The 22,373-nt window shown below is 34.4% G+C and overlaps 1 protein-coding gene across 1 annotated transcript in view; it reads left to right on the top strand.

The window, feature by feature from the left end:
- LOC112048190 (angiopoietin-related protein 2) overlaps positions 1-22,373 on the top strand; it is an 87,704-nt gene that overhangs the window by 51,743 nt on the left and 13,588 nt on the right. The window contains exon 2 of the mRNA XM_024085635.2: positions 21,193-22,314. Within this exon, the coding sequence (XP_023941403.1) occupies positions 21,193-22,314 (1,122 nt within the window). The remainder of the gene's footprint in view (positions 1-21,192; positions 22,315-22,373) is intronic.

Here is a 22,373-nt window from a genome sequence, read left to right as displayed (position 1 = left end):
TATTTATGTAGATGTATAAATAACAGGTTCAGCAGAATTCAGACTAAAGCAGCATCAAAAGTTTGTGGCCACGATTATGCATTCGGCTATAGATCCTCATATTAGGATCGATGGCCGCATTGGACTATTGCGGTATACTATTAATTGGATAGGAAAAGAGAAAATTCATCGAGTATAAAAAATACTACTAAATGTCTTATAAAATTAAGGTTTAATCATATCATATATTTTAATTACGGTAACATAATATTTTTGCCAACCGTACAAATTCGCATTGGGCCAGCGTAGTGGACTATTGGCCTAACCCCTCCCATTCACAGAGGAGACTCGAGCTCAGCAGTGAGCCGAATATAGGTTGATAATTATGATGATGAATATATCTCCGAGTTACACTGTTTTTTACTTACACTTAAGAGTGATGGTGATTTGATAGTAATAGTAAAAAAAATACATCAGTATAAAATCATCTTCAATAATCACTGTCAGATTTATTAGGTGATTAAAAGCAAAGATAATTATAGATCTGCGTTTTAACTAAAATTTAATTCTGAACGGAAAATTTATAACATTCGTGTTTGTATAAAATATCATTTGAAAATGGTTTTATCGATTCCGATATTTTTTACTTGTTTAGTAATAAATTGGTAAGCGATGTGACGCTAAGCAGTAAATATAATAACCAAAAACTTTAGGCCTTACCACAAAAGTATACCTTAAAAATTAATTCAATTTTCGGTTTAAAGAAGTTGAATTCTTCAAAGAAAGTACAGACTGTTCAATTAAAGTTTACTTGTATTTGTGCATTAATATATAATTTTAAATGCAAAGTTTTAATATTTTTCTTAGTTTGTAGAAATGAGGCAATAGGAGCTAAGCGATTATTCAAATTCTTTTAAATTGTTTACCTCATTAATGGAGTTTGGCAGATATGTGTTTGTAATTGTGTTTTCAAATTTTATTTTTCACCACCTTTTTCTATTTAATATAACCCTCTCACAACGACATTATAATTGTACCTACGGTCGTTGACCTCTCCTCTCCAATTAGTCGGAAAAGACTTTTTTTATTTAATGAAAGATTAGCCCTTGACTACAATCTCACTTGACGTTAAGTAACGATGTTGTCTAAGATAAAAGCGGGGTTACTTGGAAGAGGTATTTGCCTCATTTATTCCTTGCACCTGCAAATTGTAGATTCAACGTTGTTTCCACACAGTTATAATAAGTGACTATTTAAGGGTCGGGTGGACAATCGCGCAAAGGCTGGCAAAGTATTAGCTTTGCCTCCGGTATTGCAAACCAAATTGCCATGGCTGATGGTAATCACTAACAACAGCCGCTCTAGCCATGTTACTCAACGATTCTCTTTCTACAATACGTGTCGAATGAGAATGACATCCGATTTATAAATTGATAACATAGCCTCTCGATAGCGGATGTTACTCCCATGGATGTTTAATTTGCGTACCGTTGGAAAAAGAATCGATGTTACATAGGTGACGCTGATGATTCGCTTGCTTAATTAGTCAAATATGTGATAAAAATAAAGACAAAGTAATTAGAAAATATTAATGATCTAAATTTAACTAATATAAAAATCAGCATCTGGCAGTAATAAAGATATGTTGACTACTGCGCTTAGGAGCCGTGATAGCCCAGTGGATATGACCTCTGCCTCCGATTCCGGAGGGTGTGGGTTCGAATCCGGCCCGGGACACTTCCAACTTTTCAGTTGTGTGCATTTTAAGAAATTAAATATCACGTGTCTCAATCGGTGAAGGAAAACATCGTGAGGAAACCTGCATTCCAGAGAATTGTCTTAATTCTCTTCTTCACCCAGCCTGTATGCGTCCACAGCTGGACATAGGTCTTAGACCAGTCCTGGATTAGCCTATTTCGACGAATGTCCTAAACAATTGCTTAGGACATTCCGTCTAGGGGTCATCCGAGACGACTAAAAAAAGAAATGAGCCCAAAAAAGCAACTAAAAAAAACATTTTTTTATTAATTGATTATTTATAGTTCACTTAAGAATAGGGGGGCCCACAGGAGATGATTGCTTAGCGCATCAAGTTATCTTAATCCGGCACTGCCTTGGACCCTTCAATTAGCTGTAAAGACTGTGGTAGGAGTGGGTACAATACTAGTCCAAAGTGTCCAAAGGAAGAAGGAAAGGAAGGAGAGGAAGTCTCGAACCCATGTTCTCTCGGCTTAGGCAAACCAGTAACCAAGAAGCAGTTGAATCTTTTAAATCCATCTGACTCATTGTTAGTATTTAACAACAACAATTTAATATTTAAGACGACCTTAACAATTAATTGGCTTCTATGTATGTCAATTGACTTGAAAATGTTATCCGAGAATGTTAATAACTTTGAAAGATATTCCAGATTTATCTCGCTTCATACTCGCTGGCTGTTGGTCTATACTAATATTATACATATATTTACCTATCTGTCTGTTACCTTTCATGGCTGATCAATGGAAAACCGATATGGTTGAAATTTGGTGTAATTAATATGAGCTTTGAACAAGCAGAACATAAGCAAATTTAAAATTTTTATCCCGGAAAATTCATGGTTTGGTATTTTTAAAATATAGTTTAACGCAAACGGAGTCGCAGTTGTTCGATAGTCGTGGAATAATAGCAGACCTTGCTCGACCGCACTTGATAAACGGCCCATAAGCACCATTCGCATTGACCTCTGATAAACTATCCTACGCTATGTACCTACTTGACTGAACAATATTTTTATTACATGTAGGTACGAGAGCCGTGATAGCCCAGTGGATATGACCTCTGCCTCCGATTCCGGAGGATGTGGGTTCGAATCCGGTCCGGGGATGCACCTCCAACTTTTCAGTTGTGTGCATTTTAAGAAATTAAATTTCACGTGTCTCAAACGGTGAAGGAAAACATCGTGAGGAAACCTGCATACCAGAGATTTTACAGAGTGTGTGAAGTTTGCCAATCCGCATTGGGACGACGACGGGATTATCCTTGGTAATAGTGATAGTGATGACCATTATGATAGTGGGTTGATGTTGATTTTTTGCTTCGTGTACTTTATAGGAACCTCATATTTTTTATCCACGTCACATTCTCTCAGACCATATTATTTGTATAGACGATTATTTTGAATGATTCACTAAACATTAAAAGTAGGTGCTGTAAGCCGTCATGTGCAAGTCAAACCAAACGAACACGTACTATTAATAAAGGCTAACGTGATTACAGATTAAGTGATAGTAATTGCCTCATAATTACACATTGGTAGACAACTGCAGCCAACTCGGAGAGTGACTATTTCGCAGCTCAAACGAGTTAATCAATCAAAATGAGTACACAATTGATCGGGAGTGCCAATTAGCTTCCTAACAAAACTGCATGCTGTTTCAGTTGGGAAATATTTCTAATGCTCAATTGTCTTTTGGATTTTGAAATAAGATATCGCCAGATAAGAAACTGTTTCTAGGTTACGCGACAAAAACAGGTCTATTTTTGTTGAAGAGTAGAAACAAAAAGGTGTCACAACTGATTTTCCATGAATTTGGAATGCTCAAACAAAATATGAATCGATTGGTTTTGGTTGTTTATTCTCAAACTGAGGAATGTTTTTTTTTTTATATAAATTGATTTGAGTAACAATATTGTGCTGTTTTTATGATTATTGTCAAAACGACTTGAGCTAACGAGGCAAATCAGAAAATGCGAGTAAATATTTAAGTGACATAGAATAAGTACCAATACATTCTATATGGTGTACAAGTTGATGCCACGCGGTTTTACCCTCGTAGTTCCCGTTCCCGTGGAAAAACTGGGATAACGTAAAGCTTATAAAACCATCAATTGGTTAAATAGTTTTCAGTAGATCCAGAGAATCCCTACAAACTAGGTGAAAACGTGATAGCCTAGTGGATATTACCTCTGCCTTTGATTCGGAGGGCGTTGGTTCGAATCCGATCCTGGGCATGCATCTATTATCCCATCTATTATACCTAAGTAAATAATTGATCTTGGGTCACCAACCTCATGGATCAGTATTATTTCATTAACATATTTATATACAAAATAAAATATTTAATTTGTTTGTATATATTCGTGAGCAAGCTTCGCTTCTCTCCCAATTTTGTAAGTATTACGTGATTCGACATAACAATCTCAGACCCGGTTCACACGAAAATATTCACACATTACTCCCATTACTTAATTATTAAATTATCTTAGATACCTTTTTTATTATGACACTCAGTTGTAAGCAGTTAACAACAGAGCTAATTTGTTGTCGTAAAAAACATTTGTTTTAAATAAAACTACAAATAAATAAAACTGATGGTAAACAGCTTTTTAATTTTCGCAAAAAAAGAAATATTAAAAAATTGTTTTAAAAAAAAAATATTTGTCTGTCTGTCTGTCTGTCTGTCTGTCAGTTTGTTACAGGTGATCCGATGACAGGATTCTTATAAGGAACAGAATATTTTATGGAGTAGCTTGGGCAATATTTTATTCCCAAACTGTATCTCAGAATGAGAAAATAAACTTATAAAAAATCTTGAATACATACTGACAAACAATAATTTTATCACACGCAAATATCATTATCGTCATCATCAGCAGCCACTGCTGAACAAAGGCCTCTTGCATGGACTTTCAAACATAACGTTCACGAGCCGCCAACATCCAGCGGCTCCTGCCTTATATCTTACCCGCTTAATGTTCTCGGTCCACCTAGTGTGGTGTCGACCAACACTGCGCTTTCCAGTGCGGGGTCGCCGTTCCAGCAACTTGAGACACTAACGTCCATCGGCTCTTTGAACTATGTGCCTTGTCTATTGCCACAAAACACTTATATCAATTTATTTGTAATTGTGTTTTTTTTATAAAAAAATTTATTAACTGTTAATTATTATAATACTATTTGCATATGTTTAGCAAAATAAATCAAATTAAGAATATAAATAGATTTAAATGACGAAATAAATATAATTTAATAGTATTTAATAGTAATTCATAGATTCGAGAGAGGAAACATTAATTTGATTACTCGTATTGCGAGAAAACAATAAAAAGTTGTGTAGTTAATATTTAAAGCCAAGTATGACTCATGCTTGGAAACTTTAATTTAAAGGGTAACAACTCCCCGTCACATGTACCTATATTTAAATAATACCCAAAACAAATTGAAAGGTAGATATAATATCCTATAGTCGTATTTTTATGAGGTCTAATATTTTGTCTATATTATAAACTAATAAATAAATCAAACAAATTTAATATATCATTAAAAAAATTAGAACAGTTCACATTGCAAAAACATATCTATTTTTTAATTTGTGTAATTCGTTCCTAAAACTGAGAAATATGAAAATATTGACCTTAATGCCTTTTCAATAAAAAAAACTTATCAGATCACTAGACCGTTCCGGTTATGTTACTAAACTTTTAAAAAAAGTATTATTGTTTTTATTACACAGACGTTGAATTCGAATTAAATAAACAAATTGTTTTTATATACCCGTAGACAAAAAATAAAATTGTTTCTATAAAAATGCTTGTACGTGATTTTTAGATTTGAGTAAGTTACAGAAGTGGTAGAACTCCTTATAGATATTACGAAAATATATAAAACTAGCTGATGCCGCGCGGTTTCACCCGCGTGGTTCCCGTTCCCGTAGGAATACGGAGATAATATATAGCCTATAGCCTTTCTCGATAAATGGGCTATCTAAAACTGAAAGAATTTTTCAAATCGAACCAGTAGTTCCTGACGCAAAACATAATAATTGACAGCAATGTTTTATAGCACTGCACAATATTATGTTACCTTGATTTGGGTACTTTCAACTAAATTGCCAGCGTCCATATAAATTAACATACATTTATGTATTTTAGACTTATTTTGAAAATGTCATAAATGCTTCGAAGTAATTACAGTTGCAAAACTTTATTTATGTTATTGGTCCAAAATTTGAATGCTAATTCGTTGGATGTTTAAATAGGTACCTACTACCCTAAACTTAAAATGTACGCAATCTACATTCCAGTCCTCGAATTAATGGTCTATTGCAGTCAATATAAATTTGTATCTAATATTTCACATTATTAGTTCGCTAGGAGATTTTCATATTGGAATGAAGGACAACTCGTATAGCTAGGTAAGACACTCACTTCGAGCGCGTTGAACTCTAATGCTCTAGAAATGTGCTCCACAATAGAACACTCAATGCGTAGTTGTTATAAACGCCCAAATTTTAAAATGAGATAATATTTTATTTCATTGTTGTCTCGTAAAGCAAAATGCACTGATATACATAAATATGTATTACAATATTTTAATTAATCTAGAGTAAATAAGGAAATAAGAAAATTATTATTGATCTTAAATTAACAAATTCCCGTCGAAAAATATAAAAATAAACAATGATGAAATGAGAAAAAATATTTTTAATTTAAAGTAATCTTATGGGCACATGAAGATGATGATGGAGGTAGTTGAATTGATTGGTTGTTTAAGATTATTTGTTTTTTTTTTTTCAATTAATCATACTTACTATTGAGATTTATGATTCTATTAAACCTTAAAAAATGGGTTACGTAGTTGGTTCCAATTTCCGTTCAAGCCGAGGTCTGGATGTCATAGGAATGACGTTCCGCTCTTAGTGCTTCGTTTCGTGCTTTCTGTTGTTCTAACTCTCAGGCTCAACTCTGATAGGACTTCTGGGATCTTCCAAACCCTCAAGCGTCACTGAAATCTACAACAAACATTCAAACAGAAAATTAATGTATGAACAATGGAACAAACTAAAAAATGAATTTAATTTATCGCATTGACATATTATTATACTGACATACATGTAGTAAATTGGATTATGTCTAGAAGTTATACCTATAAATAATGTAATGCAATTGCGATCTATGTCCAGTAGCTTAGCAGCAGTAGTCATATCTGTTTAAATATAATACACTTCACATGTGTAGCAATATATTACTTACAGTGAAGCAATCAGTGTATGATACAAATATGGACAGAATTGCTCTGAATATATCATTACAATCATTAAAAGTTGTGAAATTATAAAGAGTGCTAACGATTGGTTTCAAATGGTTTTTATTTACATAAACTAAATAAACCCCGACTTTAAAATTATTATTTAAGCGTGTATGTGTTATATATACTCGTATATTATATTATGTAAGTATTATATTAACCTTGAAAAGTATTCAAACCATTGCAGTGTTAGAATGTCCATGTCTGTCTTATATAAAAACTGAATATTCTAATATTCTAGGTGTTCAAAACAAATAATTTATTCGAGATCGCTATGTCCATTTGTTGTTGAATGTGTGGTTTAACTCAGAATGTTATTTATTAACTTCATTTAATTTATTTGATTATATATACTCGTATAAGATAAGAATTTATAAATTTACGTTACGATTAACTGGCATCAGTTATGCTCATTGAATGATGAAGAAAACTACGTGAAACCATAACATTCATCAAAATCATAATTCTTTCACGCTTAAATAATATTCAGGCTATCGAATATTGGCGAATTTAATATGGGCCTGATAAGATGGCTCGGAGTCCACTGGGCGAGCTAAGCTTGGAGTTTCTCTGTGTAATGATAAAAAAATAAGGAGATCCGCTGAAGAAGGAAAGTTTACGACACAGGTTAATGGATCGCAAATTTAATGAGCAGAGCTGATAGCTCAAAGAACACTGATAGCTGATGATAACTGATTAACACTGGGATCTAAAGGTGCAAGAACGGAGACCCCGCACTGGAAAGCGCAGTGTTAATCAACCTCTCACTAGGTGGACTGACTACATTACCTATATGTACCTCTGTATCTCAATCGGCATATATATGATGTTGATGCTGCGAATATCCGAGATCAGATCTTAAATTGCCACAACTAACCAATCAAAAAGCCACCCAAAAAAGAAGAAAGTTTTCTACACTTGGTGTAAAATGTGTTATTACGGTTGAGATAGACAACATTTGCGCAGTTTTCATCTTGCAATCATTGCATGCATATTAATAAGATATCGTTGGAGTACACTTTATGTTATGCTCGGGTGCAGGTAATCTGCCTCAGGTCAGTGAATATCTTAACTTTGTCATGTTATTAGTGTCAACTGTCAAGAACTGGACATCATAATGCGGAGTTTCATTACGCATTACGAGACATCAGTATTGTCCTGGAAAAATATTTCAGTTCCATAGAACAACGGGTAATCTACGAGAATGATGTCGCATATGCCTGTATAATAGTATACAGTAATCATTCATAAAACTTCTGAAATTCTCACGCAGTTTCTAGCAATAACTTTGTTGTCTATCACGCCAAGCATTTTAGAGGCTCTTTGTTCTATGGTAAATTACCTCTTATTTAGATATGGCAGTAAGGCCGTTGGAAGATAATAAACATTAAGTAACTGATTGATAATACTAATGCCGATGATACGCGGCCAGCCCATTGTGATTTCTTGTATCCATTCACCGGATGAAGGTATGTGTTAGGTAGTTATCGTGTTTACAGTACATACATGTCGCGGAACGAAAAATATATAAAATAGTACCAGATAGAGTGGCACGATAGCTATCTTATGTTGCCATAGTTCACTGGATTCCTGGCGGATACAAGTGAAGCCCTCCTGGCAGCTACGTACGCCGGGACTCATGTCAAAGCTATGTGAGACAATGAGTGGTTCTAGGATTTTGACAACTGGAGGTAACTCCTGTATAGTTCACTGGATTCCTGGCGGATGGATACAAGTGAGGCCCTCCTGGCAGCTACATACGCCGGGGCTCATGTCAAACCCATGTGAGACAATGAGTGATTCTAGGGTTTTGACAACTGGAGGTAACTCCCTGAATTTGTAGACGCACTCTGTGTTCTCGATGTGCCTCCAACGAGTCAGGGTTGTGTGAATTATAGAATAGAGCTTGCTTTTTTGAGTCCCACTGGCTGGCTGACCACTCGTCGAGTTGGAATACTGCGTGGCGTGCGTACAATAAGTATCCAACATACAAGTAATCTCATGGCGAGAAAGAAAAGAGTGTTGACGGCATCATAATAAAATATGTATCAAATATTTAGAACACGGCGATTACTATTAGGAGATATATCTTCACACAAGACAGTACTTATTTTACTGACCAAATTTTTTTTAATACTGGTTGCTATATATGAAAAATCGATTCTTAAGGAGTAAACTCCAATAATCTCCAATAAACTCAAAAAACGTTTATTCAAAAATTGTGCTAAACATTCTTTGTGATGTTTACAACAATTGTAATCTCTGATACCTCAACCACCTGGGCGACTGAATAACAAAACAAGTCGAAGCATCTAACACCAATCTGTCATGTTTGGCAATGCACAAATCGCAAATCACCAACTGATACATTCTATCGCTCGTGAGTTTATCCAAAACGTACCTTAACACTATTTGATTACAAAGAGGCCTGCTCCAAGGCCGCCACTCTTACAAAATTGTCAACTTTTATATTAAACTAGCGGACGCCCGCGACTTCGTCCGCGTGGAATTCAGTTTTTCACAAATCTCGCGGAAACCATGGATTTTTCCGGGATGAAAAGTAGCCTATGGTGGTTAATCTAGAGTAAAATCTATTTTTATTTAAAATTTCAGCTAAATGGCCGCAAAATTGGCAGTGTCATACAAACTTTCATCCCCTATTTTATCCCCTTGGGGGTAGAATTGATCAAAATTCTTTCTTAGCGGTTGCCTATGTCAACATTTACCTGCATACCAAATTTCAGCCCGATCCGTCCAGTGGTTGAATAGATCACTATGTCAGTCAGTCACCTATGAGTTTTATATATTTAGACTTTAAATTTACAGAACACACTGCGGTCGTAACGGTGAACAGGTATTTTGACACATTTTGCGAACATTTAAATAAAAAGAATCTTGTTAAAAAGTCTTTATTGTTATTTCTTTACTCTTCTGCTACTGAAATTGTTGCCCAAAATTGCAGCTTTTTAGTCTTTTTTTTATTTACTGATCCTGCTTTATCATTTTCAAGTCTAAATCGCACATTTTGCTAATCTAAATAGTTGTAAGATGGTTTTGGACCTTTCGCGTGTTATAGTCCGTTTTAAGTTATGTTGTTTAAAATAGTAACCTAAATACTAAAAAAATACGGAAGTGTTAACGAACAAAGTTGACACCTCAGTGGCTATGAGTCATCAAGGATAACATATGTTATAGTGAATATTATGTATTTGTTTTAACTCAATGAATGTATCAATGTTAACCTCATTTAGTTTTAGCTGACTTGCTTGCTCAAATTGCTCATTATTACAGACTATATGGCAAATCTACTGAAAAGGCAAGCTCAATACTCAGAAGCTGCACACAACTTTTATGGTATATTTTCCTTTGATAAAGTTTCATAACACTGTAAAATACGTAAAACGAAATCGGGCTAGTTACAGACGGTAGGACTAACTCCAGAACGTCAGTATGGATGTTGATGAAAGATGGCAAAGACATAGAACAGTCTAGAATAGTACATAATTAAGCTACTTTTTATCCTGACTTGCTAACAAGAAAAGCGAATGAGACCACGGACCCCGCTGCTATACATTTAGGGCAATATCTGATACCGCGTAAAATGAAGTTTAAGCTTTTGTGTAAATCCAGGATATAATCCCGATCTCCAAAATCAAAGAAAAAGTGAAAGAGTAACAAACATTCATACCATCAGAACCATCATTTTTTGCAAAAACCATCGACGTTTTTCAGAATAAAAAGTAACATATGTGGGCTATAATCTAAGTATCTCAATTCCAAATTAGAATTTAATTACAGTTTACGTACAGTACGAATTACAGTTCAGCAGTCGCGACGTGAAAGAGATCGGTAACCATCAGTTTTTCGCAAATCTCGCTAGCACCATACATTTTTTCGGGACAAAATGTAGTCTTTGTGCGGATCCAGAGTATTATCTGTCTTTTTTTTAAATTTCAACCAAATCAGTTCAACAGTTCAGCAGCATACAAACTTTCGCGTTTATAATATTTGTAGGATAAACGAGTGCGACAATTTTAAGTCATGTCATTAACTCGTCATACGTTACATAAACGCCTTTCCCCTGTGACGATATCTGTCAAAACGGCACTGTACCAACGCAGGTATAGGTACAGATCACCTCAATACTGATACCTGTATATGCAAACCTCAACCTTAATTACAATTTGATAATAGTTTTCCTACCACTTACCTATAACAATAAATGGCAAAAGTTCAAGTGCAACAGAATTGTTTGGGCTTCAAAAGATCAAAACATACGAGTAGCTACCACATTTGAAAATAAATAACGATTTGATTAGATTTCACTGCAAGTATTACAATAATTTTTGTACGATTTTCTGTGTAAATGTAAAACTTTATGATATAAATTCTGGGTGTATGAAAACATATATTAAAACTGGATTTATCTTCTCCAAAATTCTGAAGAATTGTTACATAAAGACTTTTGTCACGATAGTTGAAAATGCATGCATGCAGTATTGTAGTGTTAAGCTTATATTTATCTCTACGACTGCGGAAAATTTACCGTTCCTTTTAAAAAAACACAAAATCCATGCGCGCGATTTAAGCTAGAAAACCGGTATAGCGAGCCAATATTTGTTTACAAACGAGACAGCGATCTCTATGACCCGATATTTTACATTTTGTTTTGATAATATTTAGTCCAAGAGACAGCGACTAATAAATCATCAACGTCATCAACTATGTATAAATAATCATCAACTATGTAGAGATAATACTATGTATTAAGTATATAAAATCATCAAACGGTTAGTACATTAATACTATCTAGTACCTATCTAGTATTCGTTTTGACTATTTAATTAGTACAATTTCAGTGAAAGATATCCGATATGTCAGTCATACTCAGTAGTTTTGGCTATGAGCATAGAATATATTATTCCATTTGAATATCAGCTACTAAGCGTTAATAAATAATAAAATTGCTTCAAATAATTTCACTATACATTTCTAAGGAGAGAAAGATGTTTTGCATTATCTTGCAATTCATAAACCTGAATTCTAAGCGGGCGAAGTTATAGAGGAGTACTGTTAAAGAATATTCTTTATAACGGTATATTATATAATTAGCATCAGTATCTACAGCAAACGTAAAAATCTATGTCAACATAATAATCAAAAAAATGATTTTGATACCAAGTGCTACTAAGGCTTTATTTCACTCTGAGAATATCTAGGATAAAAATATATAAGTCTAAATATATTTGTATCAATGACTACATTCACACGATATTTATTTATTCGAAAATGTTACGTGTAATAGTTGCATAAGAAAACTTAATGCCCTCTCTCATACTATACTCGTATATTGAATGAATCACATAAAAAGTTTTACATCTTTTTATATATAAAGATCGTTCGCGGTTAATGCCCTCTTGAAGTAAACCTGCGTCTACCTGCGGAATCTATATTAATTTACCATAAAAAGTAAATGATGTTATGTAGAAGCTTTTTTAAAAGTATACAATTAATAAGTTTATTTTTCACTAACTTATCCTAATAGCCTATAATTAATAAAATAAATCTGGTAAAAATAATTGCATTTCTGCTTTAAACAGCCAAGCTGCTCCTGGGAAAAAGAAATTGTAGAAGTTATTAATTACACAATTTATAAGCTTAAGTGATGGTATAAAATAAGATGGTAGATGGTTAAACGCTAATTTGGGAGAGATACATTTTTCCAATTCTGGCAGCATAGTACCGGAACGATACATCCTTAGGTACATCTTTACATTCTTAGGCACATCCTTAGGTACGTACATCTTTGTCGATATGGTATTATCACCACGGCCACGGCCGATATCTGGAAGAAGACCAGACTTCCAAAAGTTTTTTTAACATGTACCTAAATTTCATCTTTTTTAAGTTCTACTACTACGTTAGTACTAAGTTTAGGACTAAGTTTGAAGTCGAATCAAATCACGATTCTAAAGCAAAACTTTCCCAATTGCGTCAAAGAAGTCGTTAGATTTGAATATATTCTTACAGAGACGGCTAAAGACCAAACTTAACTTTCTGTAATTGTTCCGTAACAGCTAATTAGCTATTGGAGTTACCTCTAATGTAAGAAATTACAATGCGTTACAAGTCTTTTTGTACTGACATTTATCGAAACTTCTCAGAAAACGTCGATTCGGTTGGCAATCGGCGTTTTGTTACGCATGTGAAGCCTTGAATTAATTTGTTTATTTATGTAATCGACAGATAAACGACTACGTGTCTAATTAAGGCAGCCCTACACAAGACCAACTTTCCATCTTGATTGTAAAACAGTTACGAGACTTGGCAAATTAATTAATACAAATTATAGAACGTACTTATATCTACATCCCTATAGTAGGTAATATTGTCATTAACTAACAAACTGCTCAACCCTCATTAAATAGTAACATTATGAATGTATAAAGATACAAAAACAATTATGGCATGTAGTGTATTTTCGACGGCATCCGTGGCGCAGTGCTATGCGCGGTGGATCTACAAAACGGAGGTCCTGGGTTCGATCCCCGGCTGGGCCGATTGAGATTTTCTTAATTGGTCCAGGTCTGGCTGGTGGGAGGCTTCAGCCGTGGCTAGTTACCACCCTACTGACAAAGACGGTACGATGTTGAGTAGAAACCGGAAAGCGGTGTGGATTTTCATCCTCCTTCTAACAAGTTAGCCCGCTTCCATCTAAGACTGCATCATCACTTATCATCAGGTGAAATTGTAGTCAAGGGCTAACTTGTAAATAATAAAAAAAAATAAAAAAAAATAAAAATATCTGAAAAAGACAGAAAATTTTAATTTCAGTGAAGTCAAAATCGCCCTAATAAATGACGATAATAAATGCACAATTTACACATAATATAAAGTTAAAATGTTATTAACATTATTTTATTGTGTAACTATAAAATGTCAGCTGTGTGCTCATATTTTGAATAACCTTTTAAGAAAAAGTTACAATTGATATATATTTTTAAGTCATATCACAACATAATTATTGTCTTACATAATTTGGTAGTCGTATGAAAATGAACCGATCAAAAAAAATGTAATTAAAAATTAACGTAACATGCGTATGTTAAACTAATTGGATTTAATAAATAACTAAAGAATTGCACAATATATAAGTATATATACCTTTAGTGCAACAGTTATAAGGACTTTTCAAAATGTATTTTACAATAATGTAACTTATTGAAGATTAAAAAGAATCCTTACTGAATTAATGAACTAAATAATTATGATTTTGACTTAGAAATGTGAAATGAGAGAAAGCTAAGCATTTGATATAAGAAAAAAATATTAGTATTCGTGGCCGAAATTTTTTTTTAAATAATTTCTGTGTAAATAAAATACTATATGTAGATTCACTCGTACGGTAAAATTAAATAAATAATGTTCAATAAATATAATACATTACGTATTAATCCTAGAGTAACTCATTCAATCAATAATATTGGCATTGGATAAAAATAATTGCACTTAACGAAACGAACGAAATAAAATGTAACGGTCTGTCCGTAAAATACGTATTGGTATTTTTATAGTAAGTAAGTATATAAAGGTGAATATGAATTAGCCCTTGCAAAAATGGTTGCGTTATCTTTTCTTAATGAGTAAGTATAAAAATCAAAGTTAAGTAATCTCATATGGCTCGCACACATTTAGACTGGTTTTGTCGCAAATATAGCCTTGTTAATGCACGAGACAGGTTTCCTTATAGTACATTAGGCAGTACCTGGTGTATGAAAACAGAAAAAAATTACAGACCGCACGTCTATAATTTATATTATAAAATAAATATATAATTTTATCATACAAAAACGGTTTACTAATAAAAAATAAATGACTATTTAACATATATAATTATAGAAATTGTCAGATCGAATTGAAATAACAACATTTGTTTTATTTCCTTATACATACTCGTCTTCTATAAATACTATATCATACATCAGTGCTTTTTTTTGTTTATTTTTTTATTATAATAAGGCACTGAAGCTAACTTATCCTAATAACTATAAAAAACTTGTATAGACATAATCAAGTAGCCAAGATAATCCACCAACAGGTTGCTCTTCAGTATGGCCTTATCAATTCTGAGATGCCTTACTATAGGTACGACCCAAAGTCAGTTCTTGAAAATAGTAGTGTATTGCTCTACTGGGACCGAACGATTATCACTGACTGACTAACAGATATTGCTGCCAATAGACCTGGTATAGTGCTAGTTAAAAAAGGACATATAAATAAATGATAGAAAAAAAATAGCAAATCATGCCCACGTGGAATGGTGGCAAAAATACTGGCTGCATTTCCGCGCTGGACAGCCGGGCTGAACTTTTGCGCAAAAAATAAGCCAGCCCTTCTATCACCAGTCGAGGCAACAAGCCGCGGTGAAATTATTCGGAAAAAAATAAAAAAAATATCTATGCTTGCTAATAAATAATAATCTGTGTGAAACGAAGGTAAAGTACAGCTAAAAAGTTTTCTCTTCACGAATTAATAGTAATTATAGATTCGACTGTTACACAACATCCGGTCCTTCTACTCAAAAGCGTTACCACCGCTTTTAGTGGCAAAATAATTAAAATGACTTAATTTATACACCAGCAGAACAATTTCTGCGTTCCAGTTTTCATTAGGCAACTAACTTGCGCAAGAACTCCTAAGTTCTGTATGGACACCCGCCTTTCAATAAAACCCTGTAACTATTATGTGCCTACTATGCACATTTATAATCAAGATAGTGTCTAAGGCTTCGTACATACTGGTGAGAAACTGTTAATAACATTTATATATTTTTAAAGAAAATTATCCATATCTTTTATATACGACTCCCATTCCCCTTCAACTAGTCGAGAAAGACTGTATTAGGAGTGGGTACAACAATAGTCCAACGGGGCGGGGATCGAACCATCACCCCTCAATGATGAGTCCGATCGCTTTACCTTTGAGCTATTGAGGATTAACCTGCGCGTGTCATTTACATCTCTCTCTCTATAGTCGTTCCTTCATTACTCAATCAATCAATCAATCAATTTTATTTCGCCAGAATATGGTACATTTACATAGGTACATTTACTGAAGATCGTGGTCATTTACTTACGCGTGGTAATATTGTATGTTCTTCGAAATGTTTGTGTGGTTATAGGCCATTGTTTTCTACTTACTACCCTCTGTTTCGGCAAAAAAAGAATAGCTGACCATTAATAATCGTATTAGATTTTGCCTCGTCTCCCTCATTAGTCCGGTGGTTAGTTTCTATCATGAGATCTTGGATATAAGTCCTGGGCAGAGCTACAAAATATTAGGATATTGACTGGTGAGAGGCTTCGGCCGTGGCAAGCTACCACCCTACCGGCAAAGATGTACCGTAAATATTTTAATCATATATCGCAAGTCATTCAAAAAACTTATTGAAGTTTTTAATGACTACAAGTCTTAGTTATGTTATGATAATATTTAGCTTTAGATACTTTTGGAGTAGGTTGAAGTTTTACTATTCCACCTTAATCCCAGGATACTACTGACGTTCACCATAAACAGGCTTTTGATCATTATTTGGGAGAAAAATCAAATCGATAGAGCTCGATTGAGACCCTACACTCAATAATGAGAATTCAGCAATAAGTAGCCATTTAGATAACCATGAAGCAGTTCTACCGCACATACCAACCTTATTTATTATGATACGGCTGTTCGTGCAAGGTCTCAGTCTCTTTTAATCCTATCAATTGTGGTTGAGTGAACTACCTATACGAGTACTACGTTAGTATTGTGTATTCAAAACAACTCTTTTTAACATTCTTATATAGTTATATCCGGCTGATTTAGTTGCGTTTTGTCTGCGCTTGGAATCTCAGAGTCATTAAGTGATGCTGCCATTGAGAAACTACATTCTTCATTCAGGTGAATTGTAGGACCATATTATAAATAAATAAATAACTTTTTATTTAGGTTTACACTATAGAATTGAAAATTAATCTAGAAGAGTTAGTAAGATTAGTGATAGCCCAGTGGATGTGACCTCTGCCTCCGATTCCGGAGGGTGTGGGTTCGAGTCCGGTCCGGGGCATGCGCCTCCAATTTTTCAGTTGTGTGCATTTTAAGAAATTAAATATCACGTGTCTCAATCGGTGAAGGAAAACATCGTGAGGAAACCTGCATACCAGAGAATTTTCTTACTTCTCTGAGTGTGTGAAGTCTGCCAATCCGCATTGGGCCAGCGTGGTGGACTATTGGCCTAACCCTTCTCATTCTGAGAAGAGACTCGAGCTCAGCAGTGAGCGGAATATGGGTTGATGACGACGAAACATATAGAGTTATATTACTCTACTTACAAATATGGCCTGTGGCCACCGCTACAAAACGTGCCGCTTTTGGCCAGCTCAGCCTCTCCTGTATTGACTCTAGGATGCTGTTGTGGCAGCATCGCAGCAGCAGGAGTGAAGCTGCCTTCTTACGCATGCATGGAAACCATCATTATGTGTGATGACTTCTTCCTTAGGTCCTTACTAGTTAAATAGAAATAAGACTCGGACCAATTTACTAAATCCGAAACTTAAAACAAACTAATTTACTTATTATACATAGAATAGAGAAATAAATTTAATACTTTTACTATTAATAATGTTAATAAAATAAAGTCTTTGAATTTGAATTACGTTCGATGTAGTTGGGTAGTTATTTTAAATTTTATTAATAGACCTTTGTTTTGGACGCAATTAGGAATACGTGCATATGGTCACCATTTAAAAATAATATGGCTTTAATGAGGATACTATTTTCAGTTCATCATCATCAATCATATCATCAATATAAAAAACAACCCATATTCGAATCAATGCTGAGCTCAAGTCTAGAGTTAGGCCAACAATCCACCATGCTGGCCCAATGCGAATTGGCAGACTTCACACACGCAGAGAATTAAGAAAATTCTCGGGTGTGCAGGTTTCCTCACGATGTTTTCCTTCACCGTTTGTGACGTGTGATGTTTAATTTCTTAAAATACACACAACTGAAAAGTTGGAGGTGCATGTCCCGGACCGCATTCGAACCTACGTCTTCCGGAATCGTAGGCAGAGGTCATATCCACTGGGCTATCACGGCTCAAGTTTCAGTTATATATCATACATCTTTATCTACTATGGCGGCCTCCCCAATCACTTTAATTATGTAGGAAATACAAATTTTGGAATCTTAATTTGACCCACTTCCCGGTTTTCGTGTACGATGAAATTTTGCACACGCTCTGAGTTCTGATGACAATACATGACTAGCTAGGAAACGTCATTATAAATCCAATATGGCGGCCTACCCAAGATGACGGAATGGCTGTTTGTAATCCACCCCCAAATGGATATCAAATGAAAGGGTTTGCAGTCAGGAATACAAGAAAAATGTCACGTGACTTAAATCCAATATTTGTAATTTTTAGTGCGTCTTAAAAGCGTGTTTTTTCTAGTTTTTCAAAGTATTTAAAAAAAAAACTATTTTATGTGTATTGTATGTGCATACAAACATGTTATATTAAAAAAAATTAAAATTATGACAACGCACAAGATTTATGTCTTCACAAACGATGGATAACGGAGTGGTTTCTGCGCGCTCGCAATTGCAATGATGGCTATAACATGGAGACCCTGAGCCACATTCGAATCGTTAACGGTCGACCAGAATCACAGTCTCTCGACTGAGCCGGCTGCTTCAACAATGGACTACCTTAGACGTCCTCTCTTTCAGTAGTGACACTGCAAAATTGTAATATCAGGTACATTGTTGTTTGTATGTTTGTTACGCTACACACTATTTCGCCCATTATAATAAATTAGACTCCATCATCACTTACCATCAGGTGTGATTGTCAACTAGTAACTGTAGTCAAGGGCTAACTTGTAAAGAATAAAAAAAAAAAAAAAATAATTCGCACAAATGTTGTTTGTTGTTAAACTAAAATGTACTGTGTTGAATAATACAAAAAATACCTTTATTATGACTTGTATATCTTCACTAATATTATAAAGATGTAAAGTTTGATAGTGCCATGATAGCCCTGTGGATATGACCTCTGCCTCCGATTCCAGTGTGGGTTTGAATCCGGTCCGGGGCATGCACCTCCAACTGAAAACGTGTCTCAAACGGTGAAGGAAAACATCGTGAGGAAACCTGCATACCAGAGAATTTTCTTAATTCTCTGCGTGTGTGAAGTCTGCCAGCGTTGGGCCAGCGTGGTGGACTATTGGCCTAATCCCTCTCATTCTGAGAGGTGATTCGAGCTCAGCAGTGAGCCGAATATAGGTTGATAACGAAAGTTTGTTAGATTGTGTGTTTGTCAGTTTATGAAGTTGTAGCGGGTATTAGAATAGTATCTCTGGATCTACTAAACTGATTCTGAAAATGCTTTTATCTAAGCAGACAGCCATTATTTGAGAGTGGCTACATTTTATCCCTGTGTTTACACAGGAAGCGTAACTACACACGTGAAACCGCGGGCATCGGCTAGTTATAAACAAAGTTGCTGTTAAAAAAACCAATTAATACAAATAAATAGATAAAGGTAGATGATCCATAAAACAAGGAATCGACGATGCGGAAATAGTTACAAATTTATCTTACAACTGTAAATTGTAATTGTAACAACTTATATAATTATAAGTAATTTTTTAATTAAGTATTAGGTACACTTAATTATAAAATTAACGGTTACGTTAATTAGATTAGCGACTTATTTTAATAAAAAAACTAGCGGACGCCCGCGACTTTGTCCTTTAATAAGTTTTTATACATTGACCAACCTAGAACTTAGCTAAATCCTGATCGCGTGATGCGTGACCAAGAAATATAGGAATCTGACGGTCTATTTTCATTTAATAATTTATTTTACTGACGATATGAAGTAATAAACAGTGGTATGTGCAGTGGATTTACAAGACTTGGGTTGGTTGGTTTGGGTCTTGGGTTCAATCCCCGGCTGGGCGTATTAAGATTGTCGTGTAGAATCCGAAAGGGGTGTGGATTTTTATCCTACTCCTAACAAGTTAGCCTGCTTCCATCTTAGATTGCATCATCACTTACCATCAGGTGAGATTGTAGTCAAGGTCTAATTAGTAAAGAATAAAAAAAATCTATACTGGTACATTAAATTTAAAGTATATATTAAAAAAATTAAAATATAGGAAACTGGCTTATTATATTTAAAACTTAAATTTAATAGCCCGTAGGTGGCCAAATAGCTAGTATTTGAATACATTTTCATCGCATTCTGTACAGAAATAGGTTTGCAGTTACGAAATGTTCAAATAACTTATTTAGTACCACCTGCTAGGCGTTTGGAGTGCCTACTCGTATTTCGTTGTTGAGAAGAAATGTAGATAATCTATTGATATAATTGGTAGGGACCTGTTTGCAGTGAGCGGTCCATTTTATAAAATAAATGATTTCATGTTACTCCACTTTACGGACCGTACCCATAATTTTAAAGTCAATTTGCGTAACGAACCAACTGTGCCTTCTAGATACGTGTTTACTAAACGAGCAATTCATGAAACGACTCTGTGATCGAGTAACTGGTGACAAAATATTTAAATACATATTTAAGTAAAATGTAAAACACAAAACAAATGATTGCATCAATTTATATTTAAAGCATTTAGTTTCTATTGGCATATGAATTAATACTTTTTCTGAAGTTGCTTTTAATTACAAAACTGCCATTTTGGTTCGGTGATTAGCTTGTTCGGCATCGGATAATAAGGTCCAAGTTCCGAGTCCCAGATCAGGTCATCAATACAAAAGAATATCAAGTTTTAAAAATTCTTTCTGGAGTAGGAAGTCGGCTGTACATTTCATGTGCAAGTTATTTCTGACGTAGGTTTTTGCCTGTTTAAGAATTTACTAACAACTCGGTTATGTTTAATACTAGATACCTACGTAACATCTAAATATAAACTATAAATATTTTAAGTTTTAATTATATAAATTATCTATTTATTGAAAAATTTGTGTTAAACTCCCAAATATATCCAGTTACTCAACATAAACATATATTTTAGTTAACAATAGGTAATGTTACTCATACTTTAGTACATATTATTTATGGGTAATTTTTGTTTCAGAGAACAATACATTTTTAATGTATTTGAAGTCATCGTCAGTACCCTGGAAACTAAACTACAAAGAATTGAAAACCTTGACAAAGCAGTAGAGCATCTAATGAGAAGAGTAGAAGCACTTGATTCAAGAGTTAATGACAATATACATAAAACAGATGCAATAATATCCAAACTTGGAAACTTAGACTTTAAACTTTTTAGTCACATTGCTCAAGGTGATGAACCGAGTGTAACGGAAAATGTAAACAGCCGAAGAAACGATAATAAAATCAATAACGCTCATATGCTTGACAAAAAACTCGAGTCTTTAGATCAAAAAGTTTCTGATATTGATTCTAAATTAGTAGGACTAAAAACTCAGATAGATAATAACTTCTTGCCAGTTGATGATATCAATGCAGAAGCAAGTGAAAAGAAACCTATTAATCTGAATGTAATCGAAATAGCCAAAAGCCTTAACTCAGAAGTAATAAATGAAATAACAAAAGAAGTTGATCAACTACGTACTTCAATGTCAACGGTAGACCGCAAATTGCAATTTCATATAAATCTTGTTTCTGAAAATTTAGGAAAAGTTCTATATATGATGGCTGATGTCCATGCTGCTATAGTGGAACCAGAATCTGCTTCTATAAACGTTAACAACATATTTAAAAATCGCACAGTAACAAGTACACAGTCCCCAGTACAGAAATCTAGCAAAATTGATACGTTAGTCAATAAAATAATACCAATGATGAGTGTTTCAGAGAAAATGGATGAAGTGTGGGATGTGGTGGTTGGGACGAAGAGCTCGGTTGATGATTTAGTTCCGAAATCCGACGAACTTTTAACTCAAACACAACGACAAGAGCGTGCTATTGGACAAATCCATAATGATTTGCGATTGAAAACAAATCTGATCATAGAAAATCTTGATATGGTTGAAAAGCGGTTGAAGAAACAGGAAGATGATGTAGCTACATTGGCACAGCGGCCGGTGCCTGCCGAACTACTACTGGATCCAACTATCGATAGACTGGTGGAGTACGCGCCAAACAGATACAGAGTTGAAGATCCGTCAACTGATCCAACTACAAGTACGATACCGATGACAACACCTCCCACATACCTAATCAACAACAGGTGAAATATATTTATAATTATTTTATTGCATTTATGCGAAAAAAATTGCGCGTGTCATA

Source organism: Bicyclus anynana, chromosome Z (assembly GCF_947172395.1).
Source record: "Bicyclus anynana chromosome Z, ilBicAnyn1.1, whole genome shotgun sequence".
Taxonomy (NCBI): Eukaryota; Metazoa; Arthropoda; class Insecta; order Lepidoptera; family Nymphalidae; genus Bicyclus; species Bicyclus anynana.
Note: the sequence above shows the minus strand (reverse complement) of the source record. Positions and strands in the feature narration are given on the sequence as shown.